This window comes from Zeus faber, assembly GCF_960531495.2.
Source record: "Zeus faber genome assembly, chromosome: 12".
Taxonomy (NCBI): Eukaryota; Metazoa; Chordata; class Actinopteri; order Zeiformes; family Zeidae; genus Zeus; species Zeus faber.
Genome location: NC_137196.1, coordinates 13269267 through 13289294, shown reverse-complemented (window position 1 = coordinate 13289294; position 20028 = coordinate 13269267). Strand labels below are relative to the sequence as shown.

At 43.4% G+C, this 20028-nt stretch overlaps 1 protein-coding gene across 1 annotated transcript in view; it reads left to right on the top strand.

Moving 5' to 3' along the window:
• Window positions 1–3961: 3961 nt before the first annotated feature.
• The window catches only part of kif1ab (kinesin family member 1Ab), a gene marked incomplete at both ends in the record, with an annotated part of 28810 nt that continues 12743 nt past the window's right edge, over window positions 3962–20028 (top strand). Inside the window, 19 exons of the mRNA XM_080010996.1 lie at window positions 3962–4067; window positions 6170–6243; window positions 6587–6766; window positions 6921–6989; window positions 12786–12964; window positions 13621–13732; window positions 14142–14219; window positions 14569–14634; window positions 14735–14752; window positions 14848–14926; window positions 15056–15134; window positions 15708–15850; window positions 17297–17496; window positions 18258–18337; window positions 18567–18642; window positions 18750–18829; window positions 19079–19185; window positions 19295–19378; window positions 19744–19924. Coding sequence (XP_079867122.1) covers window positions 3962–4067; window positions 6170–6243; window positions 6587–6766; window positions 6921–6989; window positions 12786–12964; window positions 13621–13732; window positions 14142–14219; window positions 14569–14634; window positions 14735–14752; window positions 14848–14926; window positions 15056–15134; window positions 15708–15850; window positions 17297–17496; window positions 18258–18337; window positions 18567–18642; window positions 18750–18829; window positions 19079–19185; window positions 19295–19378; window positions 19744–19924 — 1991 coding nt within the window. The remainder of the gene's footprint in view (window positions 4068–6169; window positions 6244–6586; window positions 6767–6920; window positions 6990–12785; window positions 12965–13620; window positions 13733–14141; window positions 14220–14568; window positions 14635–14734; window positions 14753–14847; window positions 14927–15055; window positions 15135–15707; window positions 15851–17296; window positions 17497–18257; window positions 18338–18566; window positions 18643–18749; window positions 18830–19078; window positions 19186–19294; window positions 19379–19743; window positions 19925–20028) is intronic.

Genomic DNA, 20028 nt, shown 5'->3' with positions numbered 1-20028 from the left:
AAATCACCAGAAGCAATTGCATTATACAAGGAACATGTATTAATTGTGTATGCATTTTGAAATGTTTTCATTCTTTTTGTGTTTTTGGGTTCCCTTCCAGATGCCTCAAAGATTTGTTGCAATTACAACAAAAATGTGTAACCCACTACACACAATTTATTTCATTATATATCCTCTACAATTGAAGTCAGTTAAACCAATTACCTTATTTTTTTTATTTATAGGTTTATAAAATACATGATTATTGATGATTGATTTACAATGTGCCATAAAATAATTCTGTTCCTCAAAATGGATTAATAATTATGATAAATAATCGTGATCAATAAACAATATTGATTTAAATAATCGTGATTATCATTTTAGCCATAATCATGCAGCCTTACCCCAGAATATTAACCGCCATTAGTTGCAGCGTAGGAAACTCACCTACAGCCGCAAACACCGCCCGATTATAGAAATACACTGTAACCAGGCCGGAACAAGTGAACTTCTGCAGTCACAAAACACACTGGAACAGAGAACTCGTCCTTTGAATTGAAATTATTAGGGTGTCAAGCTTCGAAGGTGCAAACACCGTATTGTTATTCTACACGTTATTATTACTCCCCCCCTTTTCATAGATCTCCATGTTCCCACCTGTCACTTTTCACGCAATTCGGCACATCCATAGACACTGGTCTAAATCGTTGAAATCTAAAACTGCGGACCAATATGGATCAACAGGTCCAAATTGCACTTTCCACATGGCGATATCTAGAGTGTTGAGATTCCTCTCAAAATGGCCACCACAGGTGCAAACGTGTCGGCAATATTGCCGCATAAACAGGACACTTGATTTTAACACATCCAACTTTAGGACACTTGTGGCTGAAACTCCTATTGGCTCAAGAAAGATTAAGTCGATTGCAAAAACAAGATGGCCGCCACAGGCCAATCAACATTCAGGAGCCTACGGGTGGGGTTAAAATCCTCCAATCTTCATGGAATTTAGTGGATGGAAAGTCCAAGGAGTCAAGATGAACCACAAAAAAATTAACATTTCCGCCCACAAGGGCGCTTCAGTCATTATCTGAACGATTCAACAATTGGCCAAATCTCCCATGCGGCCTATAGTCATGTGTGTGGTGTCATATGATGCAGGTCCTTATGGCAAATAGATTTGCTGGAGAAATTATTGACTTACGCCAACACTATTTTCGCCATTTTGAATTGCCTGAAAAACCTACTTTTGACACTTGTTACTAGGCCATTTGTCCAATTTCAACCAAACCAGGTTTTTAGGATCCTTTGGACCCTCATTGTTCAAAGTTACCAAAAAAAGTTCCAAAAGTCCAAACAAAATGGCTGCAACAGACGGTAACGTTTTGGTGAAAACGCTGCCTAGTCAGGAAGTAGGCGTAGCTTGTAAACGTAAGCTTGTAAAGGTCTGATATGAACCAAACATGCTTTCTTAGACTTGGCACACGACTTTGCCAAGCCATAGGACAGCCAGAGGTCATAGAGCGCGCAAAGGCAGATCAATAGCATACATAGCTTTCGCATTGATTGATGGTGAGAGTCTCGAACACGACCATCATTTGCATGGTTTGCGCCCTGTTCCAACTTGTTTAGCGAAACGTCACTGCTGCCTCGCTGCTTGACACCTCATGAGCTCATTGCTCATTGCTCAACTCATTGATGCTAGCAACTATATTTATTATTATTATTATTATTATTTATATTACTAATATACATATAAATATAATATTATTATTATTATTGCCTCAATTTGTAACCGTGTTCATTGATTGTATCTATGTTTTCTCTATATTCTATTGTTTTTATTTATTTGTATTTGCCTGATGTAATCTCGGCATCGTTGAAAATGAGGGCTGCCCTCGATTGCACTCCGAAGGATTTAAATAAAGGTAGGCCGAATGACTGAATGACGATCATCACGACGATTGCGACTGTGATTATTGTGATCATCATCATCATTTCTTCAGCATTGTTTCCCTCCACGTCCCTCCACTCGGATGGTCCTTCCCGTCCCAGCGCTGTGATGCTGATGCTGATGTCATCACCCCCGCCCGCCCGCCCGCCCGCCCCGCCGTCAGCATCCCTGCTCGGCCATTTTCCTCCCGTGTCAGACCCACGGCGAGCCACGGCACGGCCGCCCCATCCGCCCGCACCCATCCCCGTGCATTATCCCCTCCCTGTCTGATCGACGCGCCAAGCCCCCACCCTCCCAACCCCGCGGCGCAACCTCCACCCCCCCTACTTCCCCCCCCCCCCCGCCCCCCGCCCCAGCCCCATCCTCTCTGGTATCGGGATTATTTCACATGCATGGGCGGGCGGACGGACGCACCGGGGGATGCTGTGAGCCGAGCGGATCGACGAGAGGAGGGACGGACACGCATTCACACGGCCCGGAGAAATAAAGGGAGATAAGGAAGGCAGGGGGATTTTCGCTGCGGTGGTGAGGTAAGACAACGGCGTCCTCTTCTCCCCCACCCCCCACCCCCCCTCCATTCTTATCACTATCGTGGTTATGGCGTGGCGCAGCTGAGTTCTGGGCTCCGTCGGGTGGTACTTGTTGGGGGATATTTGGGGCCTATGAGGCGGTAAACAAGGATGGAAGTAAGGGCACTGCGACACAACGTAAACAATCACCTCGACGCTGATTCGAAAGATGATAAGAAAGCGACGACAAAGCAACAACAGCAATAATAATAATAATAATCATAATAATAATAATAATAATAATAATAATAATAATAATAATAATAATAATAATACCATTCAAATAATAATACCATTCAAATAATAATATCATTTAAATCATAATAATAAAATAATAATAATAAAAACAATATTATTATTATCACAGCTGTTGGCCCTTGTGGTATTGATGCTGATGATGACGATCTGCTTTATTCTTCTGACTGCGCCGCTTGAGAGGTGCGGCAGGCCAGCAAGATGGAGGGGGAAATATTTACATTCCTCTGTTGACTAAAGCTGTGGCCCGCTCCGTGAGATGTTCTTTGGAGCAGGACGAGGACATTTTTTGTTTTTGTTCTCGGTGATGACGACTTGTATCCGTCCCAGATTGTAAGCCATGCGCCATGCCTAAGACACGCGTTCATTCGTCGCCACAAATTGAGGGACGGTTCCCTCGGAATAAGCAGCCATTTTGGCGGTGAATGTGGCAACGGTGATGACACCTCCATCCCTGCTGCGTGTTGTCCTGCACAACACCACGCAATTGTAACTGAAACGACTCTCTGGGTAATAGTAGATGTCATTAACTGTGTTTGATTTTTAATGACAAGCTACAGAAGATGGTCTATACCTGTGGTCCTTCAAGTGGTTCCAGGGGGTCCCCAGAAAAATGGTTGATGGCTAACCTTCACCATTACAGAAAATACTCCAATCGCAGTACTAGTCATAGTTCCACTGGTTGTCTCTCAGACTATAGTATAGACAGGTATGGAAGTTAGCCCTAAACCAGATCCAACAAGAAGAAATGTTCTCAGATCGGGGTCCCAGAGATGAAATCTTATCAGACGGGGTCTGTGGGCAAGTACCTATCAAGCTGAGGACCCTTGATGTGAAAAAGGTTGAGAATCACTGCTGTATGAATAGCAGTACCTCCATCAGTGATGTCTCCAATCCCCTTTTATGGTGGCACGGTGGACCAATGGTGAGCACTGTTGGGTCCTTCTGTTTTTTGTTTGCATGTTCTCCTCATGTCCACGTGGGTTTGGCATTAGAGCTGGACTGTGTTCTTGGGTGCCGTGCTATGACTCCCCACTGCTCCTCCATGGTTAAGGATGGGTCAAAGGCAGAGGACGCATTTCCCGCATTTCCCAGTGAGCGGGCAATAAAGTTCATCTTCTTCAATCTCCACAGGTGCCACACAGCTCAACGGGGCCTCCGACAGACTCCCTCCTTGGTCGCATCACCACCGCCCGCAGGAATGGCCGCGGCCTCGGTCAAGGTGGCCGTGAGGGTCAGACCCTTCAACTCCCGGGAGATCGGGAAGGAGAGCAAGTGCATCATTCAGATGACGGGAAACACCACCAGTGAGTACGGCGTCCCCGCCAAAAGCTGTGGAATCACACAGAGAGATGTAGGAAAAACGGAGGAGGAACAAAAGGACGCAGGATCAAAGGATGACGTCTTTTTGGCGTCAGGAAGGTCGTCTTGAATCTTCAGAACAGAACTGAACAGACAAAGTGTTAATGCTTGCGTCGTACTGGTGTAAGATACTGGTCCAGTGCCAGGCTGAAATAGGGTGCTGGACTTAATTTTGACACAGAGAAATATTGGGTAAAATGGATTACAAGTGGATTTGTATGTTCTATTTACCTCTAAATAATGGTGTCCATATGATTACTATAATGCCTTGGATCCATGCTTGGTATTGGACGATAATGTTTCGGACTCAGAATTGGTATCAAAAGCAAAAAAGATGGTATTGGTGTGTCCCTAGTCACAATTTCAATGCCTATCTTTATTGTACTTCAAGGAAACCACCAAATTTGTATGGGATGTCAGACACAATAGATGATATATTTAATTGTAAAGCGATGCTCTTCAGTTGTGTTCCTTTCCTATTATATGTGGTTGTCTATTGGGAGTAACCTGAAAATGTCGGATGTTGTGACGTGGCGGGTAAAGCGACGGAGAGCAGGCCTCTCTGAGTGTCAAGCCATGGATTTCAAAGTGTCAGAGCGCAAATAATTCAGTAGCACAACACTCTGTAGGTGACATGTCAGTAATTCCTATCCGTGCCCCTCTTTTGCGGCAAAGTTTGACGTGGGGCGTGTGCAATGCAGGAATTGTACAGTGGGCAGAAGGGCATGCAGGCTTTTATGGCTACACAAAGTCGGCCAGACAAAGGCCTCAGTCAGGGCTCGCTTTTGGAGCCGTCAGTGTGTGTGGGACGCAGTGGCCTCTCTCTACGGCGAGCATCGAACAACAGGAACCAAAGGCTTGCTTGTTTCTGGCTGAGCCCAGTCACTGAGGTCAGAGTGTGGCATGTGTATGTATGTGTGTGTGTGTGTGTGTGTGTGTGTGCGTGTGTGTGTGTGTGTGTGTGTGTGTGTGTGTGTGTCTGTGTCTGTGTGTGTGTGTCTGTGTCTGTGTGTGTGTGTGTGTAAGGACGGGCATGGGGTGGAGTGCTGGGGCTCAGCGCCTGACTGTGTTTTTGATTTGATTACCTCATTCTCGCAATGTGTTGGAAGAAACAACAGATTAAAGGTTTTACTATATTGGGCTCCCAATGTCATTTGTATACATTTTGGAAATCGGTGGATTGACGTTTTGTATTAATGTTCTACGGTTTCTTTTTCTGGAGGAGAAAGGGACAGGGTAAAACCCTGCGAGACTGCTCAGTGGGGCATGGCAGCTGCAATGTTGAAATTGTCCAGAGGGGGCGCTGTTGTTGTGATTTGTTTCTTGCCCCATGGAGCACCTGCTTCTGTGCGAGAGAGAGAGATTTCTGCAAGCTATTGTATAAGGGAAATGATACATGGTGCATTTCCATATAATCTGCCTTGTCATTCAAAGTAGATGTATTTATCTTGTTCCCTTTTTACAGGGAAGAATACAGTATCTGTCTTTGCAGATTGCAGGACGCAGCATGAGGAATTTTGGGGAGAATTACTGGGTTTAGATAAATCCTTCTTTTGCCAAGTTAATTCTGCCGTAGGTGCTGAAGATATTTGATATACTTTTCTATACCCGAATAATTTAGGGTTTATGAGATGTGATTCAGATCAGTAGGTCCTAAGTAGTGTAGCTTCGGACTTTCATCATATGAGGTCAGAACAGCCACACGCCACAGTTGGAAATGCTGTTTTAAAATAACAGTCCAGCATCAGAAACTCACACAGTACGACAAAAGATATATATATTTTAAATTTTTGTCTACTTGAAATGGACCTTTGACCCAGTTTTGGATCAGGATTGGGACCTACACTGTACAGCCCATGGCAACATACAGTGTATTTGTAGCATTCAGTTCTGGACATAAAGGGATATTTTAACACTGAATGAAATTAAACATGAAAACAAAAGACAAAATGGACTAAATGGAATTGCATTGGATGAAATTGAATTATTGTTTAACTTCTGGTTTTATCTGTCTATTCAACGTTTTGCTTCTTTCTTCCATTTTCAGCAATCCTGAATCCCAAACAGCCGAAAGAGAACAAAAGCTTCAACTTTGACTTCTCGTACTGGTCACACACAACGGTGAGTCTGATGCCGTCGCATATGGAAGGAATTTGTTTCTAAATTCAGCAGCTCAGTGTGTTTTATTTTTTATTTTTATAAAAGGGAATCTTGCCAGTCAGCTACAGGGTCCGAAATGTTTTTTGGCAATTTCAGTCAGACGGTGTAAAGCTTACTTCACACTGAATATGACAAACAAAAACAACAAACTCGAAGTCCATTCATTCCTATGGACAGTCTGATACGTTTTTTTGACATTGCTCTCTGATGCATCTGTTGAATTGTCAAATTAACTCTGTTTTTCTCTCTTACATATTTATTTTTAAATAATAATTTACATGATTAATTCCCTCTGTATCCATAGCCAGAGGACATCAACTATGCGTCCCAAGTGCAGGTGTACAAGGACATCGGGGAGGAGATGCTGCTTCACGCCTTTGAGGGCTACAACGTCTGCATCTTCGCCTACGGTCAGACCGGTGCGGGGAAAAGCTACACCATGATGGGACGACAGGAAAAGGACCAGCAAGGAATCATCCCTCTGGTGATTCTAAACGTTTTAAAAACATCTCTCACACTAAAATAACAAATGCAGTCTTGAATGCCAAAGATGAATGAATCACCCCGATAACATGTGCCAATGTGACAATTAATCTCTTCAACTTGAACTTGAACTTGAAATGATGCTTGTTTTCCAGCTGTGTGAAGACCTTTTTACCAAGATAAATGACAGCAATATCGACAACAGCAAATCCTACTCTGTGGAGGTGAGTGATGGGAAAGTCCTTTTTATTAATTTTTTAAATTTCTGATCATTTATGTATATTTTATTTCACATTTTTAGGAAGTATGATAATTATCTCTCACCCAGACTTGGTCACTTTTGATGCAAAAAGTCAACATTCCTGAATGGAACTACTTACAGTACGAGTTATATGTGTAATAAAATAAAATAGTTAGTAATAATCCAATAATTAAATTCATTTTTTGTAATTGAATGATTGGTTAAGTGATGAATTATTAAAAAATGTTTCTATGTAGATGCTGTATGCTATAATTTCGCCTGTGATGTGAATGTCTGTATTTTTTCCATGTTCTAAAATTAAAAGTTATATTTTCATTGCTAGATGAAGATATTAAGCACTTTCAATATTTCTATTTATGCCTCATAACTTGTGGTGCATTCACATTTATTCATTTCTTACTTATAATTACTTTATTACTTATTTACTTATTATTACTTTACTATATTATTACTTTTTTTAACATCTAAATTAAATGAGTAGAAGAGTTTTTTTGACAAAAAATAAATTGTGAATTGATAATGAAATTTGAAATTTGAATTTGAAATTGGAATTTGCAGCCCAATGTACTATGTGAATATGAGTGTGTTGAAAGAAAGATTGAATTAGCAAATGTCTTCATCAACAAGTATAATATTTTTTTACTATTAGGGCTGTACCTGACTCTGAATCCTATTCAGTCAAATAGGATTCGGCTGTTCAGTGCGAATATTTAACTATTCGGTGGGTGTGTGTGTGTGTGTGTGTGGGGGGCTTGGCTCTTCCTGTACTGTAAGCGATATCAATTAGATTAGATTAGATTCAGCTTTATTGTCATTGCACAAAGTACAAGTACTGAGATAACAAAATGTAGTTTAACATCTAACCAGGAGTGCAAAGAAGCAGTAAAGTACGTATAAAATATAGGTATACAAAAAATATATAAATAGATTTAAGTAGTGGGTATGGAAATATACTAAATATGTACAGTATGAACATAATTAACCGTATATACAGAATTAATATGAACGCACTAAAATATATACTGTATGAGCAGTATTAACAGAATGATGGGCAGTATTAACAGTATTTACAAAACCCAAAAAACAATAAATAGAAGTGTGTAGGTTAAGGTGCAATGTGCAAGAGTTCAGTCACTGGAGTGCAGTTTGTGTGTGTAAGGGGGTGTGTGGATAATCCAGAGGTGGGGGGGGTGTCTGAAGGTGTGTGTGTGTGTGTGTGTGTGGGGGGGGGGGGGGGGGGGTAATCCAGGTACTATCACAGGGCTATCATGTGGTGTAGAGTTCAGCAGGATGACAGCTGAGGGGAAGAAGCTGTTCCCGAACCTGCTGGTCCTGGAACGGAGGCGCCTGTAGCGGCTCCCGAAGGGGAGGAGGACAAAAGCTTGTGGCTGGGGTGAGAGCTGTCTCTGGTGATGCTGCGCGCCCTCCGCAAGCACCGCTTGTATTGGAGAGCCTGGATCACGGGTAGTGGAGTGCCCGTGATGTGTTTGACGGTTTTCACCACCCGGAAAACACTGGTCCGGAAAACGGACCAGTGCACTCCGGTCCGCAGCGGTACAGTTGCCATACCAGACTAAGAGGCAGTTTGTGAGGATGCTCTCGGTGGTGCAGTGGTAAAAGTTCATCAGGAACCTTGGAGACATCTGGGCTTTCCTCAGAAAGAAGAGACACTGATGAGCTTTCTTGACGAGGATTGAGGTATTGAGGGCCCAAGAGAGGTCCTCGGAGATGGACACCCAGAAACCTGAAGCTGGTGACACGCTCGACCTCCATCCCGTTGATATAGATGGGGGTGTGTGTGCCACTTTTCATCTTCCTGAAGTCCACTATGAGCTCCTTGGTCTTCTTGATGTTAAGGGCCAGGTTGTTGTTGGTGTACCACACCGCCAGGTGCTGGACCTCCTCCCTGTAGGCCGTCTCATTGTTGTTGTTGGTGAGGCCAACCACTGTTGTGTTGTCGGCAAACTTGATAATGGTGTTGGAGCCATGTACAAGAGTGCAATTGTAACAGGGCGGAAGTCATTTAGGCTAGCTGCAGAGCTGTTTTTTGTGACTGGCACAATGGTGGTGGATTTAAAGCACATGGGGACAGCTGCTTGGGCCAGTGACAGGTTGAAGATGTCAGTCAGGACCTCAGTCAGCTTCCCAGCGCAGGCCCTGAGCACACGTCCAGGGATACCATCAGGGCATGCTCAGTGCGGCACATACGCCGGCGGGGGAGAGTGTGAGTGGCTGGTGGTCTGCGGGGAGCACAGCCTTGATGGCTGCTGCTGGTTGTCCCTGTTGACGCAAGCATAAAAGTTGTTGAGCTAATTGGGGAGGGAGGTGACCCTGGTTAGGGGTTGGTGTTGGTGGGTTCATAGCCGTGATGGCCTGGATGCCCTGCCACATGCGTCGGGGGTCGGGGTTTTGAAGTCTTCCTCGATCCTTAGCTTGTGGCTGTACTTGGCTCTCTTGATGCCCCTTTTCAGGTTAGCCCTGGCTAAACTGAAGGCCTGATCTGTCACCTGATCTGAAGGCGATGTCACGTGCTTTCAGCAGTAGGCGGACCTCTCTGTTCCTCCATGGCTTCTGGTTGGAGAATGTTGCGATCTGTTTGAGGGTGGTGACGTAGTGGTTGATGTAGTCCAGAACGGAGGCAGCATAGGAATAAATGTCTGTGTGGGAGTCCAATAGCTACCTAATTTCTACCTAACTAACTGACTGAAACAAACAGATTCCTATAACGTGATGCAGTTAGTAAATAGAATTATATAAAATAGAATAAAATAAAATAAGACTCAGAAAGGTAATACAGAGTGGGGATATAAAATAGAAATAAAGCGAATAGACTTATGTATATGGGATAGGCTATTTGTTTATACAGATATGTGCAGTAAGGTGGCATATGAATAAAGTGAGGTAGTGTGTGTGGAGATATACAGTACAGTATACAACAGTACTACACAGCAATACAGTAACACCAAACAGAACAACAATACAGTGCAGTATGCAGTAACCCAGAACAGTGATACAGCATGCAGTACAGTATGCTACATACAGTACAGTAAGGCAGTGGGGCATATGTGAGTGTCTCAGTGAGGACCCCTGATGAGTTCAGCATTGACAATCTTTATGGCTTGTGGGAAGAAACTCCATCTCAGTCTCTCTGTCCCCGCTGTATGACTGCGGAGGCGCTTGCCCGACCACAGCAGCTTGAACAGTCCGTTGTTGGGGTGGTGAGGATCCTTCATGGTCCTGCTGGCTCTGCTACTACACCTCCTGGTGTATAAGTCCTGTAGGGAGGGGAGGGTAGTTCCAGTGGTACGTTCGGCTGAACGCACCACCCTCTGCACAACCCTATCCTGAACAGTACAGTTCCTAAACCAGTCAACATCCTGTCAGGATGCTCTCCACTACTCCAGAGTAGAAGGACTTGAGGATCCTCAGCGAGACCCTGAATTTCTTCAGCTGCCTGAGGTGGTAAAGACGCTGCCTTGCCTTTTTTGCCAGAGTGTCTGTATGTAAAGTCCAGGTTAAGTCCTCGTGATGTGGACTCTCCGGTACTTGAAGCTGCACACCCCGTTGACAGAAGCCCCATTAATAACCAACAGCGCGTGCCTCCTCGGTTCTAATCCCCTCCTAAAGTCCATAGTCAGCTCCTTAGTTTTGCTGAAGTTCAGAAGAAGGCTGTTGTCCTGGCACCAGTGACAGAGTGACAGATCAGCCACCTCCACCTAGGCCTGATCAACGATGATGACAAGGTGACAGGTCAGCCACCTCCTCGTAGTAGGCCTTCTCTTTGTCGTCATTGATCAGGCCCACCACAACGGTGTCGTCAGCAAACTTGATGATGGTGTTGGAGCTGGACCCGGCCACACTGTAGGGGGCTGAGGATGCAGCCCTGGGGGTATCCTGGGTTCAGGGTGAGAGAGCTAGACATGTGCCAACCCTAACCACCTGGGGCTGGGCTGTGAGGAAGTCCAGGATCTAGGCACACAGCGGAATGTTCAGTCCTAGCTCCCGCAGCTTGACAGCCAGTCAGGTGGGGACTATGGTATTGAAAGCAGAAATATAGCCAATGAACAACAGTTTCACATAGGCCCCCTTCTGGCCATCAAAGTGCATGAGCGTGCTGTGCAGTACCTGGGAGACCGCGTCATCCATGGATCTCTTCTGCCGGTACGCGAACTGCAGTGGGTCCAAGGTGTGGGGGAGGGAGGCGCAGATGTAATCCTTAATCAGCCTCTCGAAACACTTCATGACCACTACCACACCGGACAGTAGTCATTCAGGGGGCAGAAGAGGCGATCTTTGGGACAGGGATGACCATGGACCTCTTGAAGCAGGACGGGACCACCGACTTAGCCAGGGAGGCGCTGAATATCGTAGTGAGCACCGGAGATAGCTGGTTAGCACAAGTCTTCAGTACTCGCCAAGATATGCCATCTGGGCCTGCAGTTTTCCTGATGTTCACCCGCATCTGGGCTGTCCTGATGTCATTCTCAGACACTGAGAGTGTGCGCCCATCCCCAGCGGTGTAACTCCAATTAGCTGGCAAGCTAGCGGTGTTGTTGCCCGGCTCAAACCTCATAAAAGGCACTCAGTGCGTTTGTATTTCGTAATACCCAGCCACAAGTGTCTGATGTCCCATTGCTCCATCTGTCGCTCCACTATGTCCATATACGTCCGTTTAGCATCCTTCACTGTCCTCCGCTGATTGTACGATGCCGCTTTTTAATTGTCCATATTTTGGGATACAAGACTGTCGTTGTAAGCTGCCGGGCGAGCATTCAGAGCGTCGCGGATGGCTTAATCGACCCACGGTTTCCGGTTCGGAAATATCCGAACTTTCACCGTGGGAACGATGCTGTCCACTAACGTAGCTATGAAGCTCACAGCTACTTCCGTAAACTGGCTGAAGTCACTGGAACTTGTTTAAAACATGTACCAGTCAACGTCAGTCAGAGCGTCCTGAAGCGCAGCCTCTGACTGGTCCGACCACCGCTTTACGTCCCTCGTCACTACTGATTCACGCACGATACGCGGCTTGTAAACAGGAAGTAGTGAGAAAGCGGAATCAGCAAGACGGTCTTGTATCCGTTCTTGTACGGTGTGTAACAGTGGTCCAAAGTTCTATCTCCCCTGGTGGCACACGTTATGTGTTTATGGTAATTAGGCGGAACTTTTTTAAGGTTCGCCCTGTTATAGTCCCCAGCCACCACCACAGCCGCGTCTGGATGTTTGTTCTGAGGATGTTTGTCCTGCCCCACTAGAGGGGTCTTGTCCCCTGTGGAGGGGATGACATACAGCAAATGGCGTTGTGCTGTAATTGAACCTAGGCTGCTGCTGTAAGGACTCAGCCTTTTCATATGGTGCGCTCTAGCTAGTGAGCCACCAGGACGCCCCCAATTTTTAGTTGTTTTGTTTGGAGTAACGGGCCACGGCGATCGGGGCACATGGAGCGCTGTCTTCGCGTCCACGTCCGGACGCCATGAATTCACACATATAAAAATATATTTATGATTCCCCTCGTATAAAATTCCCTCTTGAAATATTATCCCTGTGCATTTTGTAAGCTTTTATCTGTTTTATCCTGTTATTGTAATGCACACTGACTGTCGAATAAAAAAAAAAAAAACGACTGCTCGAAGAATTGAAGAAGCTTTAAGAATCTCAGATGACTGACGGGTTTGCGATTGATGATTCGGCTCGTCAACTATATATGTATTCCATATTAAATCTATCTAAGGCAGCATAACTTCTCATTTCCCATCAGGTGAGCTACATGGAGATCTACTGTGAGCGCGTGCGTGACCTCCTGAACCCCAAGAACAAGGGGAACCTGCGCGTCCGGGAGCATCCTCTGATGGGACCCTACGTGGAGGACCTGTCCAAGCTGGCCGTCACCTCCTACAACGACATCCAGGACCTGATGGACTCCGGAAACAAGGCCAGGTAGGAAACAGAAGGAGGACACTTGGAGATAAAGATGATGATCCTAAATAATAGCTCAATGAGCTCTTCAGTAGCTAGAAAAAGTAACTCCCATGCTTGAGTAGGAGTTTGCAGTAAATGCCCTAAGAAGCAGTAAGAACGTCTATTTTGATGCAAAGACACATACCATCTTCAATATGTGAAATAAGATAACACATTATTCATAAAATTCAGAGGAAATTTAGGGGAATTCACCTTCACATTCACCTGAATTAGTTCAAAATCATATTAAAATATTGCTTAAGATAGAATTGTAAATAGTTCTATTTTGGTTGCACTAATGATTGCCTCTTCTTGTCAGCAGGTTCAAATTTGAGTAAAGCTATAAAGCCTCTTAAAAGGGAATTTAATAAAATAACTTGCAAATACCTCAAAATTGTACTTCAGTACAGTACAGTACTTGCATAATAGTCTTCAAGTACTTTCCACCCATGGCAAGTTCGAGATCCTGATTATACAAACACACTCAGGATTATTGAAGTGACAGAAAGATGGAGTAGTGAAAAGATAAATAGATTTTTTTTTAGAATATAATTTTTTTTGAATGGGATTGATTGGGCATGGGTTATAAGAGAAAATATGCGCTTCTATATCAAGGTTCTTGTGTGTTTGTTCAGGACGGTGGCTGCCACCAACATGAACGAGACCAGCAGCCGCTCCCACGCTGTCTTCAACATCATTTTCACCCAGAAAAAGCAAGACATGGAGAGCGACAACACCTCAGAGAAGGTAGGCTTTGAAGAGCAGTTTAAAGGGGCAGCATAATCAGTATGATGGTTTCTATGGCAAGCGGAAGAGGTCATAATGGAGATAGACAGCTGATTTTAGCTGACCAGTGGAGGCTCAAAACAAAAAGTGTCATTTTTTTCCCCCATTGATCAATGGTCAAATTACTTCCTTAAATGAATCAGACAAATGTGTCCATAACATGCATGACATTATCCATCTCACAGTCAGACTACAGCGACAACATACGTCTATAATAGTGTGCTATGGTGTTTTTGAGTCGGATGTCCTCTGTGGTGTTGCTTTCATAACCAATTTTAACTTTCACTACAGATTACTCTGGTACAATACTTAAGTTTGTACATATGGGTTCATACATAAGTTATTTTCACCTTGTCAAATATCATTTTAGGTCAGCAAGATCAGCCTTGTGGACCTTGCTGGCAGCGAAAGGGCAGACTCAACAGGAGCTAAGGGCACCAGACTGAAGGTGAGAGGTCATTTCTGGGTTTTATATTTAGATATTTTAATATTTTTTTATAAAAAAAATAATCGAAAATAATGATCGAAAAAAGATCTGATGATGCTAATTTTTTTATTTATTTAAAATAAAAAAACTTTTTTTTTTTTATAATTTCAAATGCATTATTAGTAAGTGCAGCACTGTAAGAATTATTATTATATGGTAGGACTGAGCTTTACTATATTATATTATGACTTCAAACATTATGCGTATAGATGTTACAGTTATAAAGAAATGGCTTATGAATGAGTAGATATAATAGGATTCAGGTTAGGATGGATTTTAATTATTTACATATTCTTCTCTGTATTTCCAGGAAGGAGCAAACATCAACAAATCTCTGACCACTCTGGGGAAAGTCATCTCTGCTTTAGCTGAAGTGGTGAGTTCCATCGTCCTATCCTAGGAGCTTCCTTATATTATTAATAGTTATTTCCTCTGGTCCAATTAACAAGCACTGTCGTCTCCTTTTCGCCTTACAGGACTCGGCACCAAACAAGGTGCGTGACATAACTTTTCAGTGCTTTCAATAATGATATTTCATGTTGTTGTTGAGGGGGACCTGTGGGAGAATTGTGAATTGTTTGGCCCTCAGAACAAGAAAAAGAAGAAGGTGGAGAGTTTCATCCCGTACAGAGACTCTGTTCTAACGTGGCTGCTGAGGGAGAACCTGGGTAAGTCTGGGATGAAAAACGAGAATAATAAAGTTGACTTGGCCCTAAACTTGAACAATCTTACTCGTGAATCAATATTTTTATTTAATTAAATAAATGCAATAAAATGGTTCAAATCTCCAACCTCAGGAGGGAACTCGCGTACGGCCATGGTGGCCGCGCTCAGTCCTGCAGATATCAACTACGACGAGACTCTCAGCACCCTCAGGTGAGAGGCAGCCATTTAAACAGGGGAAATAATATTGTTTTCTATGGACAGGAGTGAAAATATGACTTAAGAACATGTATTTTATCGTATTTTAACCTACTTACATTAGTTGGCATGATACACTGTAATTTAGTCATTATTAAGGTAACCATGCATTATTGAAAACTAATCACTGAAGAAGATGGGTGGATGGATAGATAGATAGAAGATGACATAAGAACAATAGGCAATAATAATAATAATAATAATGTAATTAAAATAAAATATTTGGCAATATACAATAGACCAAAAACATATAACATACACACATAAACAATAACCAATAAAATACCAAAAAGAAAACATCTTTAAATGTGGTTGGAGACGATATTTAAATATTTGTGTAATTTAAGTCCTAAAAACCCAAAACCACTTTGCCGCAGACTTTGAGCTTTACACACGAAACCATCTCTCCCACCCAGGTTTGCCTGATACGATTTCTTCCAGCCATAGGAGCTGGCCTTGTTTTAGTTTGCCGAAAGGCATTTCTTCTTTAATATTGCTAATTTTAAGTTTCTTTAAATCCGTATGCAGGTACGCTGACCGCGCCAAGCAGATCCGCTGCAACGCTGTCATCAATGAGGACCCCAACAACCGCCTGGTGCGAGAGCTGAAAGAGGAGGTGTCGCGCCTCAAAGACCTGCTGTACGCGCAGGGCCTGGGCGACATCATCGAGAGTGAGTACTCAACACATACACACACACACACACACTCACACACACACACACACACACACACACACACACACACACACACACACACACACACAGACTGCATAGATATATTTCAAATGTTCTGAATAAGCAGCGGGAGGGAGTGTGGGCGTATCTCACACTCGTTCTTCTCCTCTGTCCCCGTCAGCGTATCCATGCACCAACCCCGCCGTCACTGGTTTGAAATGTGTGTATTCTGTCACTCTGCCGGGCCTGAGCTTTGCAACTAACCACACAACAAAATAACATTCCCAGCCACCCCACCCACAACACCAGAGACCTTACCTTACTAGACTTTTAAAAAATCAACGACAAAACAAAGTATTCTCTGACCAACGAGAACAAAATCTGGCACAATTTTGCAATTAAAATGTTAATTTGTCTAAATTTTCCTTGGTCCTGTTGTTGGACAAAGAAGTAATAATAATAATAATAATAATAATAATAATAATAATAATAATAATAATAATAATAAACTTTATTAACATAGCACAATTCATACAGGATATCAACTCAAAGTGCTTCACTGAAAGTATAATAAAAAAAATATAAACAGAAACACAATAAAAATACAATGTGTATCAAGAAAAATGTCAAAATTAGATAATATACTTAATAAATAAAAAGCATTAAGAGACTTCCACTCCAGTAGACATATTTCACTCCAGTACAAAATGACTCTTAATTGGCTGGGAAAGTGAACTTTTGCTTCATTAATAGTTAACTTTCTCAGTTTGAAACCTCTTATTTTTCAATCTATGATTCATTTTTCCATTTAGACTGTAAAATAAAAAAGACACCTTTTAAGTCGCCGTCTCGGCTGTGTCCTGGTTCTCTGTGTGCGGTTGCTAACCGGAAGATAAAGCATCGAGTCGGGGCTTACTGCTTCGTGCTCGCCCCACCACCCCCGCCCCCTCCCCCGCCCCCCACAGCTTCTTCATTAACACTGGGCTGTCTCACCAATGTCTCTACTCAAGTAGTAAACTATACTGTACACGGTTATGTTTTGTTCTGTTACTGATTGAAAACAACATCAATAAAGCACTCTTAAGCTTGAACATTTCGCCGACAAAGAAACAAAGATGTGGGGTCTGCAATGCCCGCCATGCATCCCGCCAATTTAAGTTGCTCTCTCCACTCTCTGCACTGGCTTTACTGAGCAAACTATCTCTGCTTGTGTGATCCATTATTTGAGCTTCTTCTTCTTCTTCTTTTTTTTTGTACTCCTCCCTGTCGCCCCCCCCCCCCCCTCTCCCCGCCTTTGATTCTTTTTTTCTCTCCCGTTATTTCTGCGTGTTCTCCGCTCCCGACCTGCTCCTTCCTTGCGTCCTTCCTGCCTTCCCCCTCTCTTCTTGTTGTTTTTCTCCTCTTCCTCGTCGTTCTCTCCTCCGGCGCCTCTCTCTCTGGCAGACCTGTGCGATTACAAGAACTTTGTGAACAATCGCCAGGCTGCCAATCAAAGGGGTGATCTCTCCACAGTGTCCCACGTCATGACGGGAATGAGCCCGTCGCCCTCGCTGTCGGCCCTGTCCAGCCGGGCCGCCTCCATCAGCAACCTGCACGACCGCATCTTCAGCCCCGCCAGCGAGGAGGCCATAGAGAGGCTCAAGGTGGGGGACGGGTCGAGAGAGAGAGAGAGAGGGAGAGAGGGACAGAGAGAGAGAGCGAGAGAGAGGGAGGGAGGGAGGGTGGGAGAGAGAGAGAGAGAGAGAGCAGACGATGGACAGGATTGATATAGTGGGAGGTGAAGAAAGCGAGTGAGATCGCAGGGAGAGAAGGAAAAGGGACGAGGCGGGGGTGGGAGAGGAGGAGGAGAGAATCTGTGAATAAAAATTTGTCATTTTTATTACTGTCGCTTTTATACGTATCTATTTATTTGTATTTTATTTATATACATATAAGTTTATAGTCTATCTATCTATCTATCTATCTATCTATCCGTCTATCCGTATATCTGTCTGTCTGTCTGTCTGTCTGTCTGTCTATCTGTCTGTCTGTCTGTCTGTCTGTCTGTCTATGGGCTTTTACCATCATTGATTCACAATTGTTTTTTAGAACTTTCCACATTCAAGTGGGTTTTGAATTTGATCTTATTTGTCCTCAATATTCAAATGGTTTTCGTAAACATTTTCAGACCAGCTCTATTTAATTGTAATTATTTTTATTTTTTTTCCATAGTAATATTTTATCTTTTTAATTCTGTGATGCGCTTTGTGACCTCTGTTTTGATAAGTGTTGTATAAATACAGTTATAATAATAATAATTATAATAATAATAATAATAATAACGATTTATTAAATTATTTTAAAAATGTTTTTATTACTATTATAAAGTTATTATAAAGTATGAAGTCTCTATTTCCGACAACAGGAAACAGAGAAAATCATCGCCGAGCTCAATGAGACTTGGGAAGAGAAGCTCAGACGCACCGAGGCCATTCGCATGGAGAGGTTTGTGGAAAAACAATCACAATTGCACAGCTAAAATGGTTTTGTATCCTCCATTTCTGCCGATAGTGTATAGATAGCTGCCAAGGTAAGGGAGGGAAACCTTTAGTTCTCTTCATTGTGGTGCCTTCTCCATTCATCTCTGCTGAAAATCAAAGACCTCTTTGACTAGTTTTGTGCCTTGAAGCGTCTTTAAATCTCGCCATGTTAACTGTGAGGTTTGTCGCCGCAGAGAGGCCCTACTGGCTGAGATGGGTGTGGCCATGAGAGAGGACGGCGGCACCGTCGGGGTCTTCTCCCCCAAGAAGGTCAGAAACACTCCCAAATATACAACATACAGTATACTCCCAGACGTACAATAAGCTTGTGATTTCAAAGATGGATTTCAAAGTTGAGGCTGATGTGTCTGTTACAGACACCTCACCTGGTGAACCTGAACGAAGATCCCCTGATGTCCGAGTGCCTCCTGTACTACATTAAAGATGGCATTACCAAGTGAGACTCAAATTATTCTCAGTGTAATAAAATTTAAGATTACACTTTATTAATCAATAAATTTGGGAAATATCCCCCAGTAACATCCTAGCCTATACTAATATCATCCAGGACTAGAACCTGGTGAATGTCCTCCTCAATGTATGTTTGTATAGTTTTCTACGCGGTTTTGTAAAGTTCTTACAGATTTATGTTTAACATTTTCCTTTTTCTCATCTGACGTATCGTTATTTTGCCATTTTTCCACAGGGTCGGCCGCGAGGACGCCAAGACCCGCCAAGACATTGTCCTCAGCGGCCATTTCATCAAGGATGAACACTGCACATTCAGCAGCACCACGGGCCCTCAGGGGGAAGGTAGAACACCAGGCCTTCTGGCTCCCCCGCATCACATTGAGTTGTTCATATCTTCATACTGACAAATTTGTGAATTTAATTTTTGTTTTATCTCATGGCTTTGCCACAGGAAACGTCATCCTGGAGCCTTGTGAGGGGTCTGAGACTTATGTCAATGGAAAGAGAGTGACCGCCGCCATCGTCCTGCGTTCCGGTACGTAGCATTTCTTAAGTAAAAATGTTCAAAATCACAATATATTAATTGGAGTAGTCAATATAACCAAGGACTAGGTTATTCGACTTTATTTCACGGCTCTGTGGAATACTCGAGAATGAATGCGGATATGTCCATTTTTGCATTTTACCAACATTTCACTATTTAATCTTTTACGTATGTAAATTTTATGCATGTACCAGGCTGAATACTGATTGTCCACAAGTCAAAAGGAGAAAATAACTGCAATTCCTTTCACTGGTGCTTCAGTGTCTATAACAAACCAACCGCTGAGGGATATGGTCATAAATCAAACTTGAACATTTGAACCTTTCTTTTTTTTTTGGTTCGTTTGTTGTTATCAGGGAACCGCATCATCATGGGAAAGAGCCACGTGTTCCGCTTCAATGACCCAGAGCAGGCGCGCCTGGAGCGGGAGCGCACGCCCTGCGCCGAGACGCCCGTGGAGCCCGTGGACTGGGCCTTCGCCCAGAGGGAGCTGCTGGAGAAGCAGGGCATCGACATGAAGCAGGAGATGGAGCAGAGGCATGTGCACGGGCGCCTAAAACAACCCAGATAGTCCCATGCTATTGCTATTGTTTCTATTATTAAAACAATAATAAAAAAATGGCGGTTATTGATTATTGGCT